The sequence below is a fragment of the Plectropomus leopardus genome, chromosome 16 (assembly GCF_026936395.1).
Source record: "Plectropomus leopardus strain MGB_pleo_1.0 chromosome 16, ASM2693639v1, whole genome shotgun sequence".
Classification (NCBI taxonomy): domain Eukaryota; kingdom Metazoa; phylum Chordata; class Actinopteri; order Perciformes; family Serranidae; genus Plectropomus; species Plectropomus leopardus.
In genome coordinates, this window is record NC_142191.1 from 370,001 (window position 1) to 397,500 (window position 27,500).

Genomic DNA, 27,500 nt, shown 5'->3' on the forward strand with positions numbered 1-27,500 from the left:
GGGAGCATCATGGAGGGGAAAGAAACGTCCTCCCGGCGGGGAGCAGCCGAGCAGCGGAGCGCCGTCAGCAGCTGAACAGGAGCGAGGAGGAGGAGGAGGAGGGGGAGGCGGAGGAAGAGGAGGAGGAGCGGATGGATGCCAGCCTCGGATCAGCCGCCGACAGCAGCAGCAGCAGCAGCCGTCCTCCTGCAGGAGGCAGCGGGTCGGATCGTTATTATGGAAGAGGAGGGCCGCGCTTTGATCAACATGGCGGACAACAAAGCCCAGGGACTGGGGTAACGGCGGCGGCGCTCTCGGTACTCAGCACCATGGATCAGGTCCAGAACTCCCACGAAGGCTACAACAACAACAGCCCCTACAACCACTACCCAAACTACCGGCCCGGCTATGGGAGTGGTGGGTACGGGGGCATGATGAGCCCCTCTCGGCAGGGGAATAACCTGATGGGCTCGGCCGCCGGCAGCTCCGCCAAAGCGGCTATGATTGCCACCAGCTCCCCGGCTGGAGGCGGCGGCGGGGGCTTCCAGCGGTTCCCCGGACAGGGCCAGCAGCAGCAGCACCCCTCCGGAGCCACACCGACTTTAAACCAGTTATTGACGTCTCCGAGCCCCATGATGCGGGGCTATGGAAGCGGATACCCCGATTATAATAATCCTTCTGCCGCACAACAACAGCCGAGCCTGGGGCCGACTAAAGACTCCCAGTACGGCTCGGCGGCTGCTCACGGCTGGGGAGGACAACAAAGAAACCACCCGGCCATGAGCCCCGGGAGCAACGGGCAGGGCGGCGGCAGATCTCAGGTGAATGTTTTTCATTAAACTGCGCTGTTTTGCTGCTGACAGGTAACACACTCACCTGACGGAGGAGCGATATCACAGCTAACCTGCTAGCATTAGCCGCGGTGCTAACTTAGCACCGCGGCTAATGCTAACAGGTTAGCACAGCGGCTAGCTGGGTGAGTTAGCTTTGTTTTTTTTATTTCCACTGCAGATCATTTACACAGCTCGACACTTTTGAGCATTTTGACTTTTAAATAAGCACACCTTTATCCACAGTTAATTAATTTAACACACAGCGGTAAATAACAACAGCGCGGGCTGACAGTTGTCGGTAAAAGTCAGTGTTTCGATTCCGTGTCCAAGGTGACTCCGTGTTTAGCTCGCTATGCTAACAGCAGAGCTGCAGGTAACCGAGCCGAACAGGCCCGAACAGACCGTCTGTGTGCACGGAGGCAGCCCCTGTTCTCAAATCACGGAAAAATATTATATTCATCTGATTTTATTTACGATTTGCAGTTTCAGAGCAGAGATTTGGTGGCATGAGATGTCCGTCAGCTGCTGGTGTTTTTCTGACAGCCCCGTTAGCCCTGACAGGATCTAATTGCTTCACTAATTATCTCTGAGATGATTTTAAGTCTCCGGGATGTTTAGTGTCATTTGTCCCGCTTTGTGGTGTCGACACACCGGCATGTCCTCCCGGTGTGTCAGCGGTGAGTGTGCCGCTCCGGGCAGCCTGTGCTCCGGCCTGAGCTGGCAGGCAGCCCGCTGTTATTATGGCCCCATCTCCGCTCAGGAGCCCTGACCTTCACACATGCAGATTAGCCACGTGCCCACCACCGCCGGCACAACACTGGAGCCCTGCACCGGGCACACCGCTGCAGCCGCCCGGGCCCGCCGGAGGCCGCAGCCCGGTGCGCGGCTCCTGTCCCCGGTCACTGCTCCTGCGTGTCAGACAGGGACAATTGTCTATAAAACACCTGAAATTAAAATAAAGTTCACCTGACCAGCCACACCATGACAGCACCTCCCACAGCAGGGACACTCAGCTGGCTTCATGGGCCGCTGTTACAGATGACAGGGGGCCAGGGGCCAGGGGCCAGTCACAGCAGCTTCATACGCCGCTCTAGGATTTTAGGACATTTTTAGGATTTAAGGGTCTTTCTGGAATTTTAGGTTGTTTCCAGGATTTTAGGACATTTTCATGATTTTAGGACATTCTTAAGATTATAGCACATTTTTAGGATTGTAGGACCTTTTTTGGATTTTGGACATTTCTGTGATTTGAGAGACTAATAGAATATTTGGGCATTTCTAGGATTTCTCTTTAATTAGTATTTTTACTTTAAATCATTTCTGTCCTTTTGTGCTTTAACTGCAGTACTTTTGATACTACTTCCTCCTAGGGATGGGATAAATGGATAAAATCAAGTATTGTGATATTTATGATCAATTACTTCAATACTTTGATGATATTGTGGGGCTGAGTTATGGTACAATGATGTTTTGTTTTTTATAATAATAATTGAGGCGTTAGATGAGTAAATAAAGTAGGTGTTCTCATGATTATATTTATATAGTTTGAATGTGTTGAATTGATCGTCAGTAGTTTCCAGTTACGTTTTATTAGTGGTGGAAAGTAACTGAGTACAATTAGTCAAGTAATGTACTTTAAAGCTCCAGCGTGTCAGATTTTGGGGGATTTAGTGGTGTCAGGCAGTGAGGACTGCAGATTTGAACCAGCTGAAACGTCTCCTGGTCAGAATTCCTTCAGTGGTGGCTGTTGAGGAGGTTTTGACTGGAAACTGAATTCTGCACTGAGTTCGCCTCCTCTCCAAAACAAACACAGCAGCTGATCAAACCGGGAAAACACTGACGAAAGACCCTTAAAATCTACATCCTGTAGACGTGAACCTGCTTTCTATGTACATATAATTTAAGATTCCATTTAAGGTCATAAAAACACAACCATTCTGATTTTTAGCTGATTAGACACGAAAGAAAACACGCTGGATAACTTGTACTCACTTTCTGACAATATAGCGCCCTGAATCACTGGAGCTTTGTGATGAAGAGAAATAAGATCAAGAATTGAAAAAATCAGGAGACATAGATAAAAAAATTGAAGAAATTTACATAGAAAAAAAGGTTGCACAAGCATGATATTTTGTATGGTATTACATTATTATTATAATGATTAATATTATTATTATAACTATCAGTGTTATTCTTCATCTAATTCTTATTTCTTTAAAAAATGTTTATTATTTTATATTATTATTATTATTATTATTATTATTGGTCTGAAATTGAAGGGTTAGTTTTGGCTGAACAAATGTTTTGTCACTATAATCAAGACTTGACCTCCCCCCTTTTTTTAAAAAAAATAATTAAAACAAAGGCAAGATTTTCCATCAACTGCACTTTTTTCAATATCAAAGATAAGCTATTGTACACAAAATAACATAAAAAATAAAATTAGGAGACATGGAGAAGAGATGTACATGGAAAATATGAAAAACTAAGGTTGAAATGATTTGAGATTTTCACCGTACAATAGTCGTTTAGAAAATATTGTGGGTTCATAGTATTCATAGTATAACATTATAATAATAATTATTATTATTATTGGTCAAATTAATAAATCAGAAAGGTTAGTGTTGGTTGCACAAATGTTTTGTCACCATAATTATGACTAGAAAACACGATATGATAATCTCTCCTCCATCCTGTCATGTTTTACATTAAAACTGGTAAATTGCTGCAACCCTGATAACATTTAAAACGTCTGAATAAAAATGAAAAACGGTGCAGTTTTTAGAGGCGGTTCTTTTGTGCAGAATATTGTCCAGAAAAAGTGCAAAAGTTCACAGATTCACCGCTTCAACACGTCGACGCTCATCGTCGATCTTTGTGAGAATCAAACCGTCAGATCGTCTGCCGTCCTCCCGGTGATCAATCAGCTGATTATTGATCAGTTGATTTCCCGAACGGCAGAGCTGCTGCACGTGTCGATCTCTGTTTTTATTTCCTCTCCGTCAGCTGACTGACGGAAACCAAAGGAGACGTTAAACATGTGGATCAGCTTTTTGTTTTTGTTTGTAAAATCCACCAACGGTTTCTATTTTTATCCGTCTGAGCAGCAGCGAAACATCTGTTCTGAGTCACAGCGCACGCCCACTATTGTGTCAGTGTGTCACCCACTGTGTGTGTGTGTGTGTGTGTGTGTGTGTGTGTGTGAGAGAGAGAGAGAGAGAGTGTGTGAGTGTGTGAATCTGCTCTGACCGACAGGTCAGTCTCAGTTTTCGGTCTGTGATGCGTTCACTGTCCTCCACCTGCTAAATATGATATAATAAAATATAATAATATTATTATTAACTCACATTTGTATCATCTCTGAGTTTTACAAAATTGCGAATACTTAAACGTAGGGCTGGGAGATGTGGCTGTAAAATACTATCCATATTTTTTTAAGGCTATATGGTGATACAATATATATATGTGTATATATATATATATATATATATATATAAGCAACTATATTAGTTCATCTGAACTAATGTGAACTACTGTAACACAATATTATTAAATGAAATGCAGTTGCTCTAAAGTTAAAGTAGCTACTGTCATGTAATTAAGTTTTAATAACATCGAATGAAATACGGTTATAAAAAGTTAACTAAAGCAATTTTAAACATTTTTTATTATTCGATAACTGTAACATGAATATGAAGTGCAGGTACAGACAGATGGGCCTGAGACTGAGGGAGAAAATACATTTCTTGGTAACATCAGATGAATCAGCATGTAAACAATCGGCAGCTGTTTACAGCGGTTACTGTTTATTTATTTGGTTACTTTATATTTAGTTTTTGCTCATTTATCTTCCTCCTTTTTTTCTGTAAGTAATATTGAAAAATTGTGGATATTATATTTTGGGTGCATGAATGTATGCATGTATGTTTAGTTAATTAGAGTATAGGTTTAGATTAATAAGGAAGCTGGTTAATGAAATGATTAATGGAGAAGAGCTGTGATGAAATAAATTTCTTCTTAATCCTTTTCTGATTTGTAAACTAAGTCATTTCTTTTGCTTTATGTTTCTCACTGTCTGTAAATGTTACTTTTTGGTCTGTCTGCTTGTTTGTACAATTGTTTCTCTATTTTTGCTTTTACGTGTTTAAAATAAACCATATCAAAAGAATTTAAAACGTGTGGTTATAATGAATACTGGGTGTTGCAGGTGCAGCTGCAGCTTGGGAAAAACTTTGGAAGTATTTTGGATTTTGGGGTGAATCAGCATCTGCAGACTGCATGAGACGTGTAACTGCACAAGACCAAAGTGACTTGTTAAAGCGCCTGTAATCAAACCTGTAAAGCTGCAGTCAGGGAGCCACATGACTCATTGTCCCATTTCGTCTGTCCTCCAGGTGCCGCCGATGGACCCGATGGCGATGAAGCGCTCGCAGCTCTACGGCATGAACAACAACCCGTACTCCCAGCAGCAGGGGGTGCCGTACTCTGCACAGACCTACGGCTCCCCCTCCCCCCACAGATACCCCATGGGGCTTCCCGGCAGGGGGCAGATGGCGATGGGAGGGATGCAGTACCCTCAGCAGCAGGTAGGGGACGCTCTGACTGTCCACGTGTCTCTCAGTCTGTCTCATGAGCAGTGCGTCATTCTGTCTTGATGTCCGAGGCTTCAGCCCCGAATGTTTCAGTAACAGCCCCGAATCCACATCCACTCACCGGCTGCTTAATTAGGTACACCTAATTACACCTGTTCAACTGCTCATTAATGCAATTATCCAATCAGCCAATCACAGGGCAGCAGGGCAGCAGGTCAGCGTATATAGGCATGTAGAGAATTTCATGAAAAGAAAATCACCAATTAAAAAATAAACACCAAAAAATTTTTACCCCCCAAGAAAATCATCAAATTTTTTTAAGATGACATGGCCTGCAGGTGTGGAAGGCAAGTCACACACACAAAGAGAAAACATTTTTAGACACCCCCCCCCCCCCAAAAAAAACAACTGGCCAGAAACCTAAAAAAAAAAAAAAGGAAAAAAATGCCAACAAATTCAATGATTTTTTTTTCTCCAAACTAAAAAAAAAAAATCACTAAGAAAATATAGAACTTGGCCTGCACCTTTAGCAGACATTTCTTTCTTTAAAAATTGGCAGTAAATAAAATTGTGTTCGGAGTCTCTGTGTGTTCGGAGCTTCGGTGTGTTCGGAGCTTCGGTGTGTTCGGAGTCTCGGTGTGTTCGGAGTCTCTGTGTGTTCGGAGTCTCGGTGTGTTCGGAGCTTCGGTGTGTTCGGAGTCTCGGTGTGTTCGGAGTCTCTGTGTGTTCGGAGTCTCTGTGTGTTCGGAGCTTCGGTGTGTTCGGAGCTTCGGTCTCTCTACCTGAAGAGCAGTTGGTTTCTGTGGAGGTGGTTCTTGGTGGGTTGAGTCGTCCTGCTGATTCATCCTCAGCGTCACCGCCTCGTCACCGTGGACATTTAGAGGACAACAGAGCTGTTGATGCTGTCTGACCACAAGGTTGCTTCAGAGCTGAGCTGATCCAGGCCGGGCTGGGTCAGGTCAGGCTGTTCCTGGTGCAGACTGGGCCCGGGTTATTTTTAGAGCCCAGACTGCTGGTTTAGGTCGACTGGTGACTGATGCATCATGAACAACAACATGAAACAACATTTTCTTCAGGTGGAGCTGGAATCACTTGGGAAACATCCGAAAATCTGAACACGAGAGTAACTTCAGTCAGCAGGCGGGTCTCCATTAACCCTTAAATTGTGCAACCTGAAACTGTGAATATGAAATATGTCTAATGAAAACATGTCAATGATAAAAATAAAAATAAAAAGTACTAAAAAAGAGTACATTTTAAAAATGTTTTTCTATCTCAAATGAAATTCATTAAATAACAAACCATTAACGCTCAAACTGTACAAATTGAAATAGTGATTATAAAATACGTCTAATGCAGACATGTCAATTTAAAAACAGTTTTTCATGTGGCATGAGGTGGTTTTTGGGGCATTGTGCTGGGCTGTGACTGACCTCCCGGTTTCTTCGGTCTCTGCAGTCAAAGTTAAAGACGGCGTGAGAGCTGGAGGGGAGCATTGGGTTCAGATTTCAGGTGGTTTTGTCAGACGTCGTCTCTCAGCTCGTAGATTACTCTGATCACAGTTTTCCTGCTCGCCCCCCGAGGCCACGCTCAGATTCCTCCGCAGAACCGCCGCCGCTGCCGACAACCAGAGACCTTATTACATCATTACAGGTTGACAGACAGTTTTTGGGTTCAGCTTGAGGGGGCTTGTGTCAGTGTTGTCATCTGTGTTCGCGGAGACTCACACAGAGGAAATGTAATGACTTTGACGTGAGGGAGGCCCCAGGTGGCCCCCAGCGGCCCCGGAACGCGTCTTTTATTAACTCCTTGGTTTCAGATGAAATTGGATGTCGACCCGACGGCTTCCCGTCTGCGCTGCTGAGATTTATTCTGCTGTCAGTCGACTGTGTGACTGCTCGCTCTGAAGGAAGTCTGACAGAGTCCCTGCTTCTCTGTGTGAGCCCCGTTACTTATCCCACCCGAAAAATCCAACCGAAATTTACATTTTAGCATTTCTCTGTACCTCCAGGTTGAGTTTTCTTTTCATCTTATCACAGATTTTTAATTATGAGTCTCTAACACAATGATGTTCAACTTTTGGCCTGTGGGCCAAATCTGTCCCCGGATAGGGCCCCTGGTGGCCCCTCAAACATTTTCTGATTCACAGTAAAAAAAAAAAAGTGAGTGACACTGTGAATAGTTTTTGTCCTTTTAGTCTCCATAAGGTGTCAGAGAGCACAAAACGGCATCAAAATAGAGCTTGTTGATCCAAAAAAGAGCCAGAGGAGGATCCCCCACACCCCCAAGAGAGGACACAGATAAGACACCAATGTCCTAAAATACCAGAAATGTCCTGAAATCCTAGAAACGTCATAAAATACTAGACATGCCGTTAAATCCTAGAAATTATGTAAAATCCTAGAAACCTCATAAAGTCCTACAAATGTCCTTAAATTAAAAAAAACCTCCTAAAACCCAAAAATGTCCTAAAATCCCTAAATTGGCCTAAAATTGTCTTTAAATTTTATATCCGATCAATCGATGAAACTAAGCAGCACTGATCAAATAAAAAACTTTGATCTTTTAATCTTTCAGTGTGTAGGTTATGTTTTTAGTCTTTCAGTGTGTAGGTTATGTTTTTAGTCTTTCAGTGTGTAGGTTATTTTGTAGAAAATGTTTTTAGTCTTTCAGTGTGTAGGTTATTTTGTAGAAAATGTTTTTAGTCTTTCAGTGTGTAGGTTATTTTGTAGAAAATGTTTTTAGTCTTTCAGTGTGTAGGTTATTTTGTAGAAAATGTTTTTAGTCTTTCAGTGTGTAGGTTATTTTGTAGAAAATGTTTTTAGTCTTTCAGTGTGTAGGTTATGTTTTTAGTCTTTCGGTGTGTAGGTTATGTTTTTAGTCTCACAGTGTGTAATCTCTCAGAGGATCATCACTGTGCCTCCTGTTTTGATGATGATTGAGGTATTTTGGTGAGCTGGCAGCAGCTGGCAGCAGCTGGCAGTCTGCAGCCTCTCTCTTCTGATGTGAGTCGCTGTGCAGACGTGACGGCTGACAGCTGCTTACATCATCACTCGCTGTTAAACATTGGTTGCCGCCTTGTCGGAGCGCGTGCAGGGAGCTGCTCTTGAGCAAGGCAGTTAGTCCTGGGCCGCTCTGCGCCGCTCGGCTCGCAGATTGCACCGGCGTTGCCTCTTATTGCGTTTCCTTCCTGAGGAGAGGAAGTGCTTTCAGCGGGACGACGGTCTGAGGAGGAGCTGTGGAAGTGTCACAGTCGGTTTTAAATCTCAGCCGTGCACCTTTTTAAAGCTGGTGTGGATGTTAATGTTGGGGTTCAGTTTGTTTCTGCGGAGCACAGAGACGTGCACAGGTGACCTGCATCTCAGTCCCCCTTTTTTTTTTTTTTACATTAAAATGGGCGAAAATACCAAAAGAAATTAAAATAAATAAATTTAAAAAACCTGATTAGGAGTATCGTTGGTCTCTCAGAAAAGGCCAGTATCGGGGTCAGAGAAGGTCACGCGTGTCTGCACGCGGAGGTCAATGTCGGTGTGTGAAGGGGTGGCCGCAGAGTATTTTCCGTCCAGCAGACGCAGCCGCCACGAGCCGTACATGATTTCTGCTTTCCTCTGGAGCCACGCCCCGCCTCCACTCCTCGCTGTCCCCCAACTCCATGACCCAGCTGGGGGTCCCCGACTTAAAGCCCTGCGAGCCAATGACGGAGTAGTAGTAGAGGTTCTCGAAGCGCTCTGGATTGTCAGAAAGCTGCTGTCTCTGTCCTTGTCTCACGCTGCTCAGATCTGCAGACAGGACCAGGTCTGGATCCGCAGTGTTTGGGTCCAGGATCACAGGACTGTAGGAGACCGTGTCCTTCATCTTGTTCCAGATGTTGAAGGTGAGGTTGCCCAGGTGTTTGGCCTCGTCTATCAGAGCTCCTGAGAGCAGCTGTGGATCCTCCAGCAAGGGGCGCCGCTGGACTCTGTCCACCGCAGCCTGGTATCTCTGCAGGAAGGAGACGTCTTCGGCTCTCAGCTCTTCCTCTGTGTCTCTGATTGTGTCTGAAAGAGCTGCTATCTCTCTGCTCAGAGCCTCCAGCTCCTCCTTCATCCTCTGACTCTTCTGCTCCTCTTCCTCCCTCAGTGCAGCCATCCTGGCCTCCTCTTCCTCCTCCAGAGACCGGCGAAGCTTCTTAAGCTGCTCCTTAATCTGCGTCTCTGTGCGCCGGGCCGGGACACGAACATGTGCTGCTGTTTGATCAGAAAACTCTTTGACTCGTTCAAACACCTTTAACTCCTCCGTCTCCTGGAGTTTCCTCCTGTGCTGTGGAGCAGCGACATCGGCGGGACTGAGCGTGTGGTCGGCGTGTTTCTCTGAATCTGTGCAGACGACACACACCAGCTGCTGCTGGTCTGGACTGCAGAGAGGACTCTGAGCTAGACCCTCACTCACATCCTGTACCTGCGACTTTAAAGCTGGATCTTCTCCTGAGGATCTCCTCTTCCAGAGCGGACCCTCCTGAGTCTGTGTCCGGCCGCTCTGCAGACGCTCTGTACGGGAGCGGTGGCCACATGACAGAGCGGGATCTCTGCAGACCTCCTGACAGAGCCACAGCGGAGATCCTCCTCTGATCTGGATGCCATCTCTTCTCTGAGGGAAGCAGAAAACCCAGCAGGCTCAGACACTTCCTGCCGTCACTCTTACCGCACAAACAACCCGCTGACGTCTGCTCTTTAACTCTTTAGGCCCACTTTAATATCACACGCTCACATATGTCGCTCTGCACACAAAATACACTTTTCAAAATCAAGCTTTAAAAAATATTATACATTATGTAATTTTCTACTTTTATTGAGTTTATTTTTTTAACCAGCATCAGTCCTAATCGTAACACATCAAATATTCATCAATTTTCAGAATGGTAACCATTTACCTGCCAGAGAAATGAATTATTATCAATATCCTCCATGCTTCAAAGATTTTTTTGATGATCCCAGCTCAGGATATTTCAATGATTAGCAGCATCATTTATTTTTTTTTACATTATTATTTTTTGTGCAGTGTCCAATACTCACACTCACATAAAACAACACAAAAAAGCACATCGCACACAAAACAGAGAACAAAAAGCTACACACAGCAGCGCAGCACGAGTGTGTGCTGGTCAGATCACAAACAAGTCCAGACAGTGACTCACTGTGTGTGTAACGTTACCGAGAGGCAGCACCGAACCACAGAGGGTTAAATATCTCCTTCAGTGTGTCCAGTCAGCAGCTGGTTGAAGTGGTCATACTCCAGTATTCCCTCCCGAAGCCGTCCTCCTCCCTCAGTGGAAGTTTAGGTAAAAGCCTGAAGGTCAATCTTCTGTGTGTGTGTGTGTGTGTGTGTGTGTGTGTGTGTGTGTGTGTGTGTGTGTGTGTCAGGTGAGTCAGGTGAGTCAGGTGATGGGCGGAGCCTCATAATGACAGTCGATCAGGTTTGTTTTCATTCCAAACTATTAAATAATTTGTCTTAAACACACCGACGTTTTGTCACTAGCATATACTGTATACAGGCTTCCCAAAGTCATGGAAAACCTGGAAAAGTCATGGAATTCGCAGAGTTCTTGAATATTGGGGAAAGATCATGTTATTTTGTTGTGTGAAATTGTTCTGTTAATTGTTCTGTGAATAACCTTAATGTAACATGACAGTCTTTATGGTTCGGTGCTGAATGACAGTCAAGGACGGAAGATTTATCTTGTCAGGTTTTCCATCTGTCCATCTGTCCATCCATCTGTCCATCTGTCCATCCGTCATTCTTATGAATATAAAATCTCAAGAACCACTTGAGGGAATTTCTTAAAATTTGACACAAACGTTGGAGCAGACTGTTGTGTACTTCATCAGGTTTGTTCGGGTGTGATACATCATCATCGTCATCATCGTCATCACTGTCATCATCACTGTCATCATCATCACTGCCATCATCACCATCATCACTGTCATCATCATCATCATCATCATCATCATCATCATCACCATCATCAACCTCATCATCCTCATCATCATCCTCATCACCACCGTCATCACCACTGTCATCATCACTGTCATCATCATCACTGCCATCACATCACCATAATCACCATCATCATCATCACTGTCATCATCATCACTGCCATCACCATCACCATCATCATCATCACTGTCATCATCATCACCATCATCATCATCACTATCATCATCATCACTGTCATCACCATCATCATCATCACTGTCATCATCATCACTGCCATCACCATCACCATCATCATCATCATCATCATCATCACTGTCATCATCATCACTGCCATCACCATCATCATCATCACTGTTATCATCATCACCATCATCATCCTCATCATCACCATCATCATCCTCACCATCACCGTCATCACCATCACCGTCATAATCATCATCATCACCATCATCACCATCGTCATCACCATCAGACGTCACACCTGAGCTGTCAGACTGAAACACTATTTATTCACTCTGTCAACATGTCAGCAGTGAGGGGGACAGTGAGAGGGGACAGTGAGGGGGACACTTTTTTCCCGCCCCTCCGATCTTCCAAGTGATGTGACATAACGGCAGATGTATTTTCTGAAGCTGTCGGTGTAAAATAGCTCTAATGTGGGTCCATGTGGGACATCTTGTTTACAATCATTAGATGTTTTTTCACTTCCTTTCTGTGTTGTGTCTTTTCATGTGTTCCAGCTGCCTGAAATTATATTTGAATCTGAAATGTTTGAAAATGTATTTTTGTTTTCTTTGAGTTCTTGAAAGGTTTTTGGTGTTTTCAGTGAATGAGCAACCCTTTAACGTTCTGCTGTTGTGTGTTCTCCTCAGATGGGTTCTCAGTATGCTCAGCAGCAGCAGCAGAACGTGGGCGGGTTCTGTCAGCCGGGTCAGCCGGCGTACTTCAGCCCTCCGCAGCAGCAGCCCGCCGCCCCGAGCCAGCCGCCGTACATGCAGCCACGCCCACTGCCTCAACAGGTACGCCCAACACGAAAACGTGTCACAATAAAAGCCCCATGATGGACAGGAAAGTTATGTCCTAAATGTAGTCCAGATTGTGTATTTGAGTGTAATCATCTAAAAACATTGTGGCATCAAGACAAAAACCTGGTGTTTAAAAGGTTCTTTTAAAATTATGAAAATTAATGAGTATTTGATATTTATGATTAGGACTTGTGTTGGTTAAAAAAAAAACTCAATGTAAGTCCAAAGTCATATTAATGTATAATATTTTTTAAATCTTGATTCTGAAAAGCTCGTTTTGTGTGCAGAGTTTGTGTGATATTGAAGCTGGCCCTGAGGGGTTAAAAAAAAGGTCAGCACATTGTTGTGTATAGTCACAGTAGATTTACAGACCATAATGACTCTGCACACTAAACACACCGACCTGCTCAGAACCTGCAGGATGAAAACCGTGTTGAATATGCTGCGTTCAGAAATGCCCCTGAAACACTAAACTTTTTTTTACTAATTTCTTGCTATTTTTTGAGACGTGTGTTGAGTTGCTCGTTGCCTTAAACCAAACCAATGTGCTCAGGTTGGACTCAGGTTTCAAATGGTTAAAGCGGATGAGTGTTGTTGGTTCCAGTGAGAGTTTAAAGATTCTCTGAGTGTTTGTGTGGATTAACTTTGAGTCTCGTCTGTTTCGTCCGTCCCGCTGCAGGAGGTGCCTCAGGAGGCGTACGGGGGGCGGGGCCAGTCTGCCGCTATGACTCCTGGGAAACCAAACCATGAGGAGATGAGCCTGAGCCAACAGGAGAGGCCGTCCAGCCTGCCGGTACGTATCTACAGCCGTCACTTTACAGCTATGCTGGTTTTGTTACCAGAGGTCCCACGGTAAATTGCGGTAAATAGTAGCAGACAAATTTTAAAATCCAACGATTTCATTTCATGTTAAGTTTATCGTTGTCATCTTCCCATGTTTTTGAAAGAAATAAAATCACTTTGCTCAGGTTTCAAAGGTTAAATGCTAATGAATTTATACCTAAAACAAACAAAATGAACACATCAATGAAAATATCCCTGAGACAGTTACAAATAGTAAAATGTTTGACATTGTGACATTTGGAAACAGTTTTGTGTAAAACGTTTGATAATGAGTCTTTAATAAACTGCATTGTTCATGTAGATCATAAATAACAAGGGGCCCCAGTCTGGAGCTCTGAGGAACACCTCCCCTCCTTCATCTGTCCCTCTGTCTGTCCCTCACGTTCGGCTGTAGACGTTTCGCTCTGATAGAAAAAAATGTTGTAAAGCGGTTGCACTGAAATCAGCTGTGAGCGCTCCACTTTCTCTCTGCTCCTCCTTTGTCTTTCTCCTCCCTCTGTCTGCACACCGTTCGCTGCCTCTCTCTGCTCCTTCATCCTCTTCTCTCTCTACCTCTCCCTCCTTCTCGTCTTTCCTCTCTTTACTTACCTCTCCGTTCATCTTCCCACTCTTCCTTGTCCTCCTCGGAGCCTCCTTTTGAAGTCAGTGGTGCTGATGCAGTTGCCATGGCAACGTGCGGAGAGGAGATGGCTCTGTTGCAGGGAGAGAATTAAAAAAAATCATCAGAAAGCTGCTGCAGCCGAAGGCCTCGCAGACGCCTGAAGAAGTTCATAATGTCGAGATCTGCGTTTAGTTTTGATTTAAAAAGACAAAAAGATAATGTTTTGGGGGTGGTGATGAGGGTGTGGTGGCTCTTGTCTCTCTGGTTTTGTCTCCACACAAACAGATTTTTGAAATCTGATGTTTTTGTCTGTGTCCTCACAGTCGTCTGTCTCTCCACAGAGACGTCTCTGCAGTTTACTTGAAATTTACTGAATTGGTTGATAATAAAATAACTGATTTCCGTGTCTGTTGTGTCTCCAGGATTTGTCCGGCTCCATCGATGACCTGCCCACTGGCACCGAGGCGGCGGTGAGTTCGGGGGCCTCGGGCTCCGGCAGCGCTCAGGGCGACCAGGGGACCCCAGCCCGCTCTCCTTTCTCCCCCCACGTCTCCCCCCGACTCCCCCCGCCAGCTCGCACCGGGCCCTCGCCTTCCCCGTCGCCGTCCCCCGCTGGCTCCAGCGGCCAATCACGAGCCGGACCGATGTCACCAGCACCCAGCGGACCAGGTAGGACCGTGAGGTCACTTTCTTGTCTCTTCACCACACACAGCGCAGTGTTAACTCTCTGTGTCCCTCTCAGGCCCTCAGCTGGCCCCTCAGGCCCCTGGTCCTGGATCAGACGTCGGTCCTCAGGACAGAGGTACGGCTCAGTGCTCACTCACAACTCATTTCAGAGTTCACACAGTCATGAAAAACCTGGAAAAGTCCTGGAATTCTGCTTCACAGACCTATAAAATAACACAAGAAAAGGCACGTCTGTGGGCTTTTTTTTTAAAGTCACTGTTCATTTTTAAAGAAAAAATGGTAAAACAAAAATCACCCAATTACTAATTCAATTTTAAAGGAAAAACCAAAAAACAATCCTTTAAAAACCTGCAATATTATGCAGGTATTGATGGTTCTTTCAGAGAATGTGTATTATTTAAAATATGACTCAGTGTCCTGGAAGAGCCCTGGAAAAGCCCTGGAAAAGTCCTGTGTCTGATTGCTGTGATTTTGTCTCTACAGGTTTCCCTCCCTCCATGCAGCGTAGCACTCCGGGGCCTCAGTTTGGCCCTCAGCAGTCAGCGCCGCCTATGTCCCCTCACCGGGCCCCGGGCGGACCCCTGCACCACGGCTCCTACCAGCAAGGGGCCTCGTACGGCCAGTACGGCCCTCCAGGTGAGACTCAGACCCCGACAGGTCAAACATTTGGGTTAAATTTTAGACTCTGAGACGATTTGTCCTCTCCAGGTAACTACCCACGGCCCCCACACTACGGCGGGGCCGTCAGTGCCAATTACAGCGGCCCCGGCCCGGGGCCCGGCCTGGCCAACAGCCTGGGGTTGAATGCCAGCAGTCCCATGCATGGTCAGGGCCCGTCAACGCCAGCAGGTCGCGGCCCCGGGCCTGGCACCGGGGGCAGGCCTTTCCCTGCCGGAGGAAGCGCCATGGCCCCCACCTCACCCGGAATGCCGCAGCCTGCTGGGCAGGGCATGGGGCCCCCGGGGCCCAATGCCAGCCGCAAACCGCCTGAGGTCGGCCCCAACGCCGGGCCGAGTGCCAACTCCTCATCATCATCTGCCGCCGCCCAGGCCAGGTGAGTGAGTGTTGAACCAAAAACTGTGAAAACAGCAGGAAGGTCACACGTCCAAACTGTTTCCTGTTTCCATGGAGACACAATGACAGTTAACCTGTAAAAACCAGCAGCTCAACACAAAAGTTTTCAACATGAAACCCACCTTAAAGGGACAGTTGACCCAAAAAACAAACGCTGCAGCAGCTTCACGGGGAAAAGATTGGGTACTCGTCTCCCAAACAACCGAAGCGAAAGCTGACCAGGATTCAGATGTTAAAAAATATACAATAAAACCTCAAAATGTCTCCAGACTGTTCGTCCAAAGTAATCCGAGTGTCCTGAAGCCCAGACGGGCCGAGTTGTTTTTAGAAACCTCACCTTTTTTCCCCTTGTAACTTAATTTTAAATATTGTTTTCAGGTATGCAAATGCAAGAAATTTATAGATTTAGAAGAAATGTTTTTTGAAAACCCATGGAAAAATGTCTACAAAATGATATAATTATATTCAGTTATTTTTAAAAAATATTTTACACGACTATTATTTTTTAAGTACTTTTTTCCAAGTAATTTCTTCCTTTTTTGCTGACTCTCAGGTAATATTTTTTTAATACTTTTTAATGACTTTTTTTGTTGCTTGTCACTGTCCTCCCATGTTTTTGAAAGTCTAACCTTTTAGCTGAGGTTTCAAAGGGTTTAAACTCAGCGCGGTACAGCCACAGATGGAAAAGCTGCCGTTGATTTAAAGCCAGTAAAAAAAAAACATGTTAATTACAGACCTTCATTAACGAGTTCATGCTGACGGACCAAATTGCACTCTGTGGGGCTCCTCCTCCTCCTCCTCTTCTTTCTCCTCCTCTCTCTCCTCCTCCTCCTTCTTGCCCTGCTCCTCCTCCTCTTCCTCTTCACATCTCCTAATATTAATAAATAACCTCCTCTTCTTCTGTGGTGTTCAGGCAGGGCAGCTACCTGGGCATGGCACCGATGGGAGGGATTGGTCCTGGAGGTCCTGGAGGTCCTGGAGTTCCTGGAGGCCCCTACAGCCAGCAAGCAATCTCCAACCCTGGGAGGATGACACCTCAGGGGCCCCCGTACAGCGCCCCGCCCTCAGGTACAGCATTAGGTATGCCCACAGGTACGCCATCAGGTATGCCCTCAGGTTCAGGTACGCCCTCAGGTTCAGGTACGCCCTCAGGTTCAGGTACGCCCTCAGGTTCAGGTATGCCCTCAGGTACGCTCTCAGGTTCAGGTATGCCCTCAGGTACGCCCTCAGGTTCAGGTACGCCCTCAGTTTCAGGTACGCCCTCAGGTTCAGGTACGCCCTCAGGTACGCCCTCAGGTACACCCTCAGGTATGCCCTCAGGTTCAGGTACGCCCTCAGGTTCAGGTACGCCCTCAGGTTCAGGTACGCCCTCAGGTACGCCCTCAGGTACACCCTCAGGTATGCCCTCAGGTTCAGGTACGCCCTCAGGTTCAGGTACGCCTTCAGGTTCAGGTACGCCCTCAGGTTCAGGTACGCCCTCAGGTTCAGGTATTCCCTCAGGTACGCCCTCAGGTTCAGGTACGCCCTCAGGTTAAGGTACGCCCTCAAGTTCAGGTACGCCCTCAGGTACAGGTACGCCCTCAGGTACGCCATCAGGTATGCCCTCAGGTTCAGGTACGCCCTCAGGTTCAGGTACGCCCTCAGGTACGCCCTCAGGTTCAGGTATGCCCTCAGGTACGCCCTCAGGTTCAGGTACGCCCTCAGGTTCAGGTATGCCCTCAGGTACGCCCTCAGGTTCAGGTACGCCCTCAGGTTCAGGTACGCCCTCAGGTTCAGGTATGCCCTCAGGTACGCTCTCAGGTTCAGGTATGCCCTCAGGTACGCCCTCAGGTTCAGGTACGCCCTCAGTTTCAGGTACGCCCTCAGGTTCAGGTACGCCCTCAGGTACGCCCTCAGGTACACCCTCAGGTATGCCCTCAGGTTCAGGTACGCCCTCAGGTTCAGGTACGCCCTCAGGTTCAGGTACGCCCTCAGGTACGCCCTCAGGTACACCCTCAGGTATGCCCTCAGGTTCAGGTACGCCCTCAGGTACACCCTCAGGTATGCCCTCAGGTTCAGGTACGCCCTCAGGTACGCCCTCAGGTACACCCTCAGGTATGCCCTCAGGTTCAGGTACGCCCTCAGGTTCAGGTACGCCCTCAGGTACGCCTTCAGGTTCAGGTACGCCCTCAGGTACGCCCTCAGGTTCAGGTACGCCCTCAGGTACGCCCTCAGGTTCAGGTACGCCCTCAGGTTCAGGTACGCCCTCAGGTTAAGGTACGCCCTCAAGTTCAGGTACGCCCTCAGGTACAGGTACGCCCTCAGGTACGCCATCAGGTATGCCCTCAGGTTCAGGTACGCCCTCAGGTTCAGGTACGCCCTCAGGTACGCCCTCAGGTTCAGGTACGCCCTCAGGTACGCCCTCAGGTTCAGGTACGCCCTCAGGTTCAGGTACGCCCTCAGGTACGCCCTCAGGTTCAGGTATGCCCTCAGGTACGCCCTCAGGTTCAGGTACGCCCTCAGGTTCAGGTATGCCCTCAGGTACGCCCTCAGGTTCAGGTACGCCCTCAGGTTCAGGTATGCCCTCAGGTACGCCCTCAGGTTCAGATATGCCCTCAGGTACGCCCTCAGGTTCAGGTACGCCCTCAGGTTCAGGTACGCCCTCAGGTTCAGGTACGCCCTCAGCTACGCCCTCAGGTTCAGGTATGCCCTCAGGTACGCCCTCAGGTTCAGGTACGCCCTCAGGTTCAGGTATGCCCTCAGGTACGCCCTCAGGTTCAGGTACGCCCTCAGGTTAAGGTACGCCCTCAGGTTCAGGTATGCCCTCAGGTACACCCTCAGGTATGCCCTCAGGTTCAGGTACGCCCTCAGGTACGCCCTCAGGTTCAGGTACGCCCTCAGGTTCAGGTACACCCTCAGTTACGCCCTCAGGTTGCCCTCAGGTTCAGGTACGCCCTCAGGTACACCCTCAGTTATGACCTCAGGTACGCTCTCAGGTTCAGGTACGCCCTCAGGTTTAGGTACGCCCTCAGGTTTAGGTATGCCCTCAGGTACGCCCTTAGGTACGCCCTCAGGTACGCCATCAGGTACACCCTCCGAGCATCAGGACGCCTCTGTGACGGCAGTTCGGAGGCTGTCTGTAATGACGTCATGCTTTATCTTTCAGGTGCTGTGATGATGCCGGCAGACGGGATGAGTCCTCATCCAGACACCAAGCAGCGGCCGGAGCTCAGCAAAGACGTCGTGTGTCCTGCCGCCGAACCGCCCAAACCCAAGGTACATCCTGCGGCTCTGCAGACCAAAATTGTCCACCACCGCTAATGTCAGAGCTGAGCTTTTTCTGCCGTCTGAACGAAAACCAACCAACGTCAACACATGCCTCTGCTCTGTGTGTGTGTGTGTGTGTGTGTGTCCGTGTGTCCGTCCCAGCCCCTCACCCCCTCCCCCATGTCCCCCAGCTCAGCGAGTCTGTCGTCGTTTCATGGAGAGGACAGCGACAGCATCAGCAGCCCTGCCTGGTCCAAGACGTCCACCAGCCCCGTAAGTCCCACAAACTTCTGTGTGTTTGTTTGTTTGTTTGTTTGTGTGTGTGTGTGTGTTTGTAGGGCTCCGTGGGGCCTTTTTCTGATGATTTTGACTTTTCACTGCCGTCACCGTGTAGCTTGCGTCCTGCAGTCTTTTTTGTTTTACTCTCCTGAACACTCACCGCTCTGATAATAAAGAAATGTAAAAAACTCGACGTAATATTTAAGTCACACTCATGTTTCCTCTATCTGGACACATTTTATAGAAATGTGACTTTTTGGAGTTTTCGTTGGACAGAGCAGCACTGTGTTTGCATCTGATGGTAAAAATCTGACTTTTGTGACTTTTTACATGTTAATGTGATTTTACAGCAGGGACCCTCAGCTGGCTGGGTTTGGGGGCCACTTCACAAAATGACAGGAGGCCAGGGGCCAGTCACAGCAGACACATACATGTCTCTAGGATTTTAGGACATTTCTATGATTTTAGGACGTTTCTAGGATTTTAGGACATTAGTGTCTTAGCTGTGTCCTCTGTCGGGGGTGTGGGGGCTCCATTCTGATGCTGTTTTATGAACTCTGGCACCTTATGGACACTAAAAGGACAAAAACAATTCACAGTGTCCCTGTGTCTCTGTGTCCCTGTGTCCCTGTGTCCCTGTGTCTCTGTGTCTCTGTGTCTCCGGGTCTTCGTGTCCCTGTGTCTCCGTGTCCCTGTGTCCCTGTATCCCTGTGTCTTCTTGTCCCTGTGTCTCCGTATCTCCGTGTCTCTGTGTCTCCGTGTCTCTGTGTCCCCGTGTCCCTGTATCCCTGTGTCTTCTTGTCCCTGTGTCTCCATGTCTCCGTGTCTCCGTGTCTCTGTGTCTCCGTGTCTCTGTGTCCCCGTGTTTTTTTTCTCTGTTACTCCGTGTCCCTGTGTCCCTGTGTCCCTGCGTCTCCGTGACTCCAGAAGCCGAGCGTGGCCACGATGACCGGTGAGAAGATCACGCGTCTGTATGAGATGGGCTCGGAGCCTGAGAGGAGGCTGTGGGTGGACCGCTACCTGTCCTTCATGGACGAGAGGGGGACGCCCGTCCCCAACCTCCCCGCTGTCGGGAAGAAACCTCTGGACCTCTGCAGGCTGTACCTGGCTGTCCGAGAGATCGGAGGCCTCGCCATGGTGAGACCTCCCCAGTCCCCCAGTCCCCCAGTCCCCCAGTCCCAGAGTCCACCTGGTTGTTCTTACCTGGTTTAGTCTTTTAAAAAAATTGTGTTTTGTTAAAGACACTTTTTACTCACTTTGTTCTCCTCCTCTCTGCTCCTCCTCTCTCTCTCTCTCTCTCCTCTCTGCTCCTCCTCTCTCTCTCTCTCTCTCCTGTCTGCTCCTCCTCTCTCTCTCCTGTCTACTCCTCCTCTCTGCTCCTCCTCTCTCTCTCTCCTGTCTGCTCCTCCTCTCTCTCTCTACTGTCTGCTCCTCCTCTCTGCTCCTCCTCCCTCTCTCTCTCCTCTCTCCCCCCCCTCTCTCTCTCCTCTCTACTCCTCCTCTCTGCTCCTCCTCTCTCTCTCTCTACTGTCTGCTCCTCCTCTCTGCTCCTCCTCTCTCTCTCTACTGTCTGCTCCTCCTCTCTGCTCCTCCTCTCTCTCTCTCCTGTCTGCTCCTCCTCTCTCTCTCCTGTCTGCTCCTCCTCTCTGCTCCTCCTCTCTCTCTCTCTCTCCTGTCTGCTCCTCCTCTCTCTCTCCCCTCTCCTCTCTGCTCCTCCTCTCTGCTCCTCCTCTCTCTCTCCTGTCTGCTCCTCCTCTCTCTCTCCTCTCTGCTCCTCCTCTCTGCTCCTCCTCTCTCTCTCCTGTCTGCTCCTCCTCTCTCTCTCCTCTCTGCTCCTCCTCTCTCTCTCCTGTCTGCTCCTCCTCTCTCTCTCTACTGTCTGCTCCTCCTCTCTGCTCCTCCTCCCTCTCTCTCTCTCCTGTCTGCTCCTCCTCTCTCTCTCCTGTCTACTCCTCCTCTCTGCTCCTCCTCTCTCTCTCTACTGTCTGCTCCTCCTCTCTGCTCCTCCTCTCTCTCTCCTCTCTGTTCCTCCTCTCTGCTCCTCCTCTCTCTCTCTCCTGTCTGCTCCTCCTCTCTCTCTCTCTCCTCTCTCTCTCTCCTCTCTGCTCCTCCTCTCTGCTCCTCCTCTCTCTCTCCTCTCTCCTCCTCCTCTCTCTCTCCTCTCTGCTCCTCCTCTCTGCTCCTCCTCTCTCTCTCCTGTCTGCTCCTCCTCTCTCTCTCCTCTCTGCTCCTCCTCTCTGCTCCTCCTCTCTCTCTCCTGTCTGCTCCTCCTCTCTCTCTCCTCTCTGCTCCTCCTCTCTGCTCCTCCTCTCTCTCTCTCCTGTCTGCTCCTCCTCTCTCTCTCCTCTCTGCTCCTCCTCTCTGCTCCTCCTCTCTCTCTCTCTCTCTCCTCTCTGCTCCTCCTCTCTCTCTCTCTCTCTCCTGTCTGCTCCTCCTCTCTCTCTCCTCTCTGCTCCTCCTCTCTCTCTCTCTCTCCTGTCTGCTCCTCCTCTCTGCTCCTCCTCTCTCTCTCTCCTCTCTGTTCCTCCTCTCTCTCTCTCTCTCCTCTCTGCTCCTCCTCTCTCTCTCTCTCTCTCTCCTGTCTGCTCCTCCTCTCTCTCTCCTCTCTGCTCCTCCTCTCTGTTCCTCCTCTCTCTCTCCTCTCTGCTCCTCCTCTCTGTTCCTCCTCTCTCTCTCCTCTCCCTGTCCTCTCTGCTCCTCCTCTCTGCTCCTCTGTGCTCCTCCTCAGGTGAATAAGAATAAGAAGTGGAGGGAGTTGTCGTCCCTGCTGAGCGTGGGGACGTCGAGCAGCTCGGCGAGCTCTCTGAAGAAGCAGTACATCCAGTACCTGTTCGCCTACGAGTGTAAGGTGGAGCGAGGGGAGGAGCCTCCACCTGAGGGCCCGGGGCCCGCCGGAGACGCTAAGAAACTTCTGTCCCTCCAGGCCAAGATCCAGCCTCCGTCCCCAGGTCAGGACTCCCCTGTCTCACGTCCACCCTCACCAAAACAAGGGACGAACAGTCCTCTGATCTCTGATCAGGACGTGTGTGAAGGTGGTCCCTACAAGTACTAAAAACAAGGAATAATATGGTACCCACTGGTATTAATAGAGGTGTACTAAAGTGTGTTTGTGTGTATTCATGTGGTCCCCACGTGTGTTAAAAACAAGTATTGAAGTGGACCCAGTGCAAGTCGAGCAAACGTTCGAAGTTTTAATGGTGCAGAAATCAGTTTTGGTTGTAATGCTGTCATAGCTCATAGCTTGAGTTAATTCAGATGCAGAGAGTCTGACAGCAGGCAGCAGTCTCTGCTACATACCAACAAGCACTGACTCATTTCTGCAGCCTCTGACTGGCTTTAATGGAATTTAAATCACGTTCAATTTTTGTGTGAAACGAGTAATTTAAGCTACAAGCTTAAAAGTTCAAATGAATGCGAGGTAAGAACAAACTTTGTTTAGATGTAAAGGTCTTTTTAAAACTTCACATCCTGTGCTCTCAGCTCTGCATGTTTCCTCTGTTTACTGCTTCCTGCTTTTTGTAATTTTGATCTCTGCTGGTCTGCAGGAAGCTTTTGGTCCCCAAAGAGTGGACCCCAAAAGTCCTAAAGGACACTCGTGTCCCCTCAGACACTAAAACAAGCGGTCTGGGTTCTGTTTTTAGGGCCGGTCTGAATACCTGTTCTCAGCAGGTTCTCTGTCTGTTCTGTATCTTTGCAGCCAACTCGGGCTCCCTGCAGGGCCCCAACACCCCTCAGTCCAGCAGCAGCTCCCTGACCGAGGCCCCCGGGGACCTGAAGCCCCCGACGCCAGCCTCCACGCCACACAGCCAGATGGGCCCCCACCCCGGAAACAGGTAGGGGAAGCGCTCAAATCCCAAATCCAGTCGCGAGTTGCTAGGCAACACATTGCACTGAATGTCCAACTGTTGAATTTGCTTTTGTTGTTTTTAAATGGAGCTCAAAGTTTCACATTTCAGGGTTCAATTTTTTTTTAAATGCCCCAAAAATTTATAGAAGAAATAAGTCGCCAAGTCTTTTAAAGGGAGAAAAATCTTTTATATTGTTAAAAAAATAGAGAGAAAATAAATCACCACTTTTTAAAGAACCACCCCCCCCAAAAAGAAAATGGCAAAAAAATTTTAAAAGACAGAAAAATCTGTTCTTCATGTTTTGACGGAAAACATGGCCAAACCTTTTTTTTTAAGAAACCATGCCTTCTAAACAAACCTGTGTGTTTAATGATTAAAAAAGGCAGTAAAATAAACACAAAAAACAGACTTTTTATGATATATTCGCCTCCTTAAGCCAAAATAAAACATAAATCCCTCCTCAGTGCTTAAAATATTATTTGACACGCCTCTCCCTTTTTGCACCACCTCTGCTCCTCTCATGAATAACAAACAGTGCCTAAGTTATATTTAAAGATTCAGTGCTAACTCTGTTTTGGATTCATTATTATTTTTTAATAAATGGTTTTAATAAAAAGAACCAATGAGCATCGTATCGTTAAAAATGTGTATGAGACCTGCTTATTGTACTGTGAGAATTTAAATTTATTTAAATGTAAAGGCGTGGTAATTATCTGGATGAGCAGTTGTTCTCTGCAGCAGGTTTCTTTATTTCTGACTTTCTGTAATGACACCTTTTCTGCAGAATTTAAACTTTGTACGTTTTTCAGTACAGCTGAATTTGCACGTCACCCATAAAACAAACGCTTCTGCAAAGTCAGCTTTAGTTTTTAAACCTTAGAGGGAGCCAAACTTTTATTTCAAAAGAAAACTTTCAGTTTCACATGTTGTCGTAATGTTTTAACCCAAAAATTGGCAAGAAATTAGTTGCACAATTACAAAATTACCTGAAAATTAGTTCTTTTTTTTTCAGAAGAGAAAAACAAGTCAAGTCAAGTCAGTTTCAAGTCAGTTTTATTTATAGAGCCCATTATCACAAAACAAGGTTTGCCTCAGAGGGCTTTACAGTGTACGACATCCCTCTGCCCTCAGACCCTCACATCACCCGAGGAGAAACTCCCCAAAAAGAACCCCTGTAACGGGGAAAAAAGAGGAAGAAACCTCAGGAAGAGCGGTAGAGGATAGTGAGGGATCCCTCTTCCAGGACGGACAGACGAGCAATAGATGTCGTAAATAGCAAATGAAATACAATCATGGCAAAAAAGGAAATAGAGAGAGAGAGGGGGAGAGAGGGTGGTGGGGGCACAGAACAATAGAAACAGATGCATGTCATATTACAGTAATGGTAGGTGTGAAATTAGTAATTGCTCTCTATGATGATGTTGATAGAGATGATAACAGTCTCATGCATATGTGAAAGGGAGGTGTCCAAAGGCAAGATCACAGCATCAGCACAGCTATCACCACGGTCAGGCACAGTCAAGGTTACGGCCAGGATCCAGGGAAACTAGGAAACAAGGGAGCAGGAACGCTCCCGAGAGGCAACAGGATTAGCGTAGTGCAGTTCAACAGACCCAGGCTCTGTAATCGCGAGCCCCAGGCAGTGAGAGTACCACATGGCTATCACAGAGCTAAGCTAAGCTTGCACATGGCAATGCAGTTAACAGACATGCATGATTTCTGATGGCGGCATTGAGAGAAGGAAAGGAGCTCAGCGTATCAGAGGAAGTCCCCCGGCAGGTTAAACCTATGTCAGCCTAACTATGGGCTGGTCCAGGCAGCCTGAGCCAGCCCTGATTATAAGCTTTATCAAAGAGGAAGGTCTTAAGTCTACCCTTAAAAGTTGAAACGGTGTCTGCCTCCCTGACCGAAAATGGAAGATGGTTCCATAGAGAGGAGCATGGTAGCTGAAGGCTCTGGTTCCTAACCTACTTTTGGAAATATCAAGTCAAGCAAGACTTGGTAAAAAAGTGCTTAAAATTCATTTAAAAAATCATAATAATTCAGTAACTATTACATAATTATTCACAATGACATACGTAAATATGTAATTGTGAAATTAAAAAAAAAAAAATTTTTTCATTTTTTTAATATCGAATCATTTCTTGAAGATTGTGGAGCATTTCTTACCACGTTGCTCATTGTTCTTCTTTCATGTTTTTGAAAGAAATCAGACCAGCGAGCTCAGAGTTCAAAGGGTTAAAATCTTGTGAGAGCAGCACAAGAAAAGAGACGCGGCTCCAGGTTTCAAAGGGTTAAACGAGGCCACTCTCTCTGTGGTTTCCCTCGCAGGAACATGGGAGGAGTGAGCGTGCAGGACCCGTTCTCTGAAGGCAGCGATCCGGCCTTCCACAACAAGCGGGGGCCCGGACCCGGCGGGGGCCCCTACCAGCAGGGCGGGGCCCCGACGGACCCCTCGATGAGAATGCAGTATGATGCCAACAAGGACCCATATGGAGGGCCGAGGAAAGGTGAGGAGAGAAAACCGTGCTGCTCTGCTGCTGTTTGTCGAGCGAGCAGCGAGCGTTAACCCTTTAGTTTCGCTCCTGCTGAGTCCGAACAGACTCCACGCGGAGCTCAGAGCTCACGTCAGACCCAGTTCAGGACCTGCAGCAGAGAACCAGCAGCGCTCTGGTTCCTGACCAGTTCACCTCACTGAGCTCTGCTGCCCCCCGCAGGCCCAAACCTGCACTCCTGTTCTCTCTGATTGCACACATGTTACATCACCACCGAGCATCTCCCAAAATCCTCCAGCAGCTTTTTTAGATTTTCTTCCCTTCAGATGATTTTAATTCAGAATTTACTAAATGATGCAATAAATTACAAAAATAAAATAGTTTGTTTTTATGATTCAAAACAGTTTGTCCGTTTGCATTATTTTTTTTTACTAAACGAACCAAATAAAACCTGAACAAACTGGTTTCATTTCGTTGAAAAAAAAAACATGGGAAGAGGGCAGCTCACCAAGACATGGCCCAAAAATAAAAAGAAATCAGTAAAAATCACAAAAAATTGACCTGAAAATAAGCAAAAATAAAAAAAAATACAATATAAAGATTACAAAAATCCCAATTATCTTTAAAAACTATGTGTGTGTTTTATTTATTTTATATATTATTATTTTTCCTGTCACATAATATTAAATATAAAATCATAATGATAAATGCAATTTTCTTGGCATTTTCCTGTTAAAATTTTTGTTCTGATAATTCTATCCTTTTTTAAAAATTAATTTTTAGATAATTTTCTTGTAACCTTTTACTATGTTTATGCAGTTTGTGGGACATTTTTTGTCGAGTTGGTCATTGCCTTTTTCCCATGCCCCCCGCTCAAAAAAACCCCCAATATGCTCCAGTTTTTAAAGGGTTAAACAGCTTGTGAAGACGTCTGAATGCAGTAAAGGAGACATGATGTCGCTCCAGGTTTCAAAGGGTTAATTGTGTGTCTTTACCTGCTCTTCCTCAGGTCCGGGGCCCGGCGAGGCCTTTGGTCCCGGTCAGATGCCCAGTGGTACCATGCAGGACATGTACCCCCGCGGGCCGCCCTCTGGGCCCCTGACGGGGATGGGCCCCAGGCCCCAGTACCCGTACGGCCCCGGCTACGAGCGGAGGTGAGGTCGAGGTCGAGTGTGTGACAGAAACTGAGAGAAGCTGATGAACGCTGGAGCACACTTACAGTCAACCTTTAGGCAGCATGCCGGCACCACAGAAACCAAAGAGGCCCGTAGTGTGACGTGTAACATACGTGTCAGCAGCTGTTTGTAAACAATGACATCACATGTCAATAACAACCACTCATCGTCGCTAACCGTAACGTTATCTGGCGGCTGATCTCCTCCTTTGCTCGGAGGGTCAGGAGCTCCGGGAGCTTTCACTACAAGAAAACATTTTTTTTTTTTTTTTTTTTCAAAATATTGCATTTTGTGTTTGGGAATCTTTTTCTTAAAACAGTTAAGGCCTGTTTTTTTTGGCAGTTTTTTTTCTTTAAAAAATATTGGCATTTTCCTTTCTTCTTTTTTCGGAAAGTGTTTTTTCATGAAAAAATCGCCTTTTTTTCTAACATTTTTGGTGCCTTCAAATTTTTTTTCTTTAATTAATTTTTTTTGAAACAGAGTGGCGAGGCAGATTAATGGCGGTGTAAAAGGGGCCAATATGTGTAAAATCTCTGTACACTGGTTCAAAAAGTGTGAAAAGTGCACTTTTCTATACAACAAGAGATGATTTTTGTAAATTACATCAGAAATTTGGGCTACAACAGAAAACTTTCTGACTGGTTTGGCCTGATTCGTTTTTGGCTCCATAATTAATTCTAATAAATGTTTGTGTCCTAAAATCCTAAAAAAACATGCTGAGAACTCCTCAGAAGCCTTAAACGGTAAAACGTGTTGGAAACGTCCGGTTGTCTCGTCTCTCCGTCCCGCAGGCAGGATCATGTGATGGGGCCGGACGGCGGCATGGCGCCCCCCGGAGGTCAGAGCAGCG

General features: G+C 47.0%; 1 protein-coding gene across 1 annotated transcript in view; it reads left to right on the forward strand.

The window, feature by feature from the left end:
• The first annotated feature begins 7 nt into the window (after positions 1 to 7).
• The window catches only part of LOC121955328 (AT-rich interaction domain 1B), a 38,222-nt gene continuing 10,729 nt past the window's right edge, over positions 8 to 27,500 (forward strand). The window contains 17 exon segments of the mRNA XM_088089786.1: positions 8 to 800; positions 5,207 to 5,398; positions 12,250 to 12,396; positions 13,082 to 13,195; positions 14,269 to 14,515; positions 14,589 to 14,648; positions 15,017 to 15,169; positions 15,242 to 15,587; positions 16,521 to 16,675; positions 18,753 to 18,862; positions 19,016 to 19,126; positions 20,060 to 20,269; positions 21,861 to 22,080; positions 22,830 to 22,965; positions 25,312 to 25,490; positions 26,485 to 26,629; positions 27,442 to 27,500. The exon segment at positions 27,442 to 27,500 is cut by the window's right edge and continues 61 nt beyond it. Of these exon segments, the coding sequence (XP_087945912.1) occupies positions 132 to 800; positions 5,207 to 5,398; positions 12,250 to 12,396; positions 13,082 to 13,195; positions 14,269 to 14,515; positions 14,589 to 14,648; positions 15,017 to 15,169; positions 15,242 to 15,587; positions 16,521 to 16,675; positions 18,753 to 18,862; positions 19,016 to 19,126; positions 20,060 to 20,269; positions 21,861 to 22,080; positions 22,830 to 22,965; positions 25,312 to 25,490; positions 26,485 to 26,629; positions 27,442 to 27,500 (3,253 nt within the window). The 5' untranslated portion in view covers positions 8 to 131.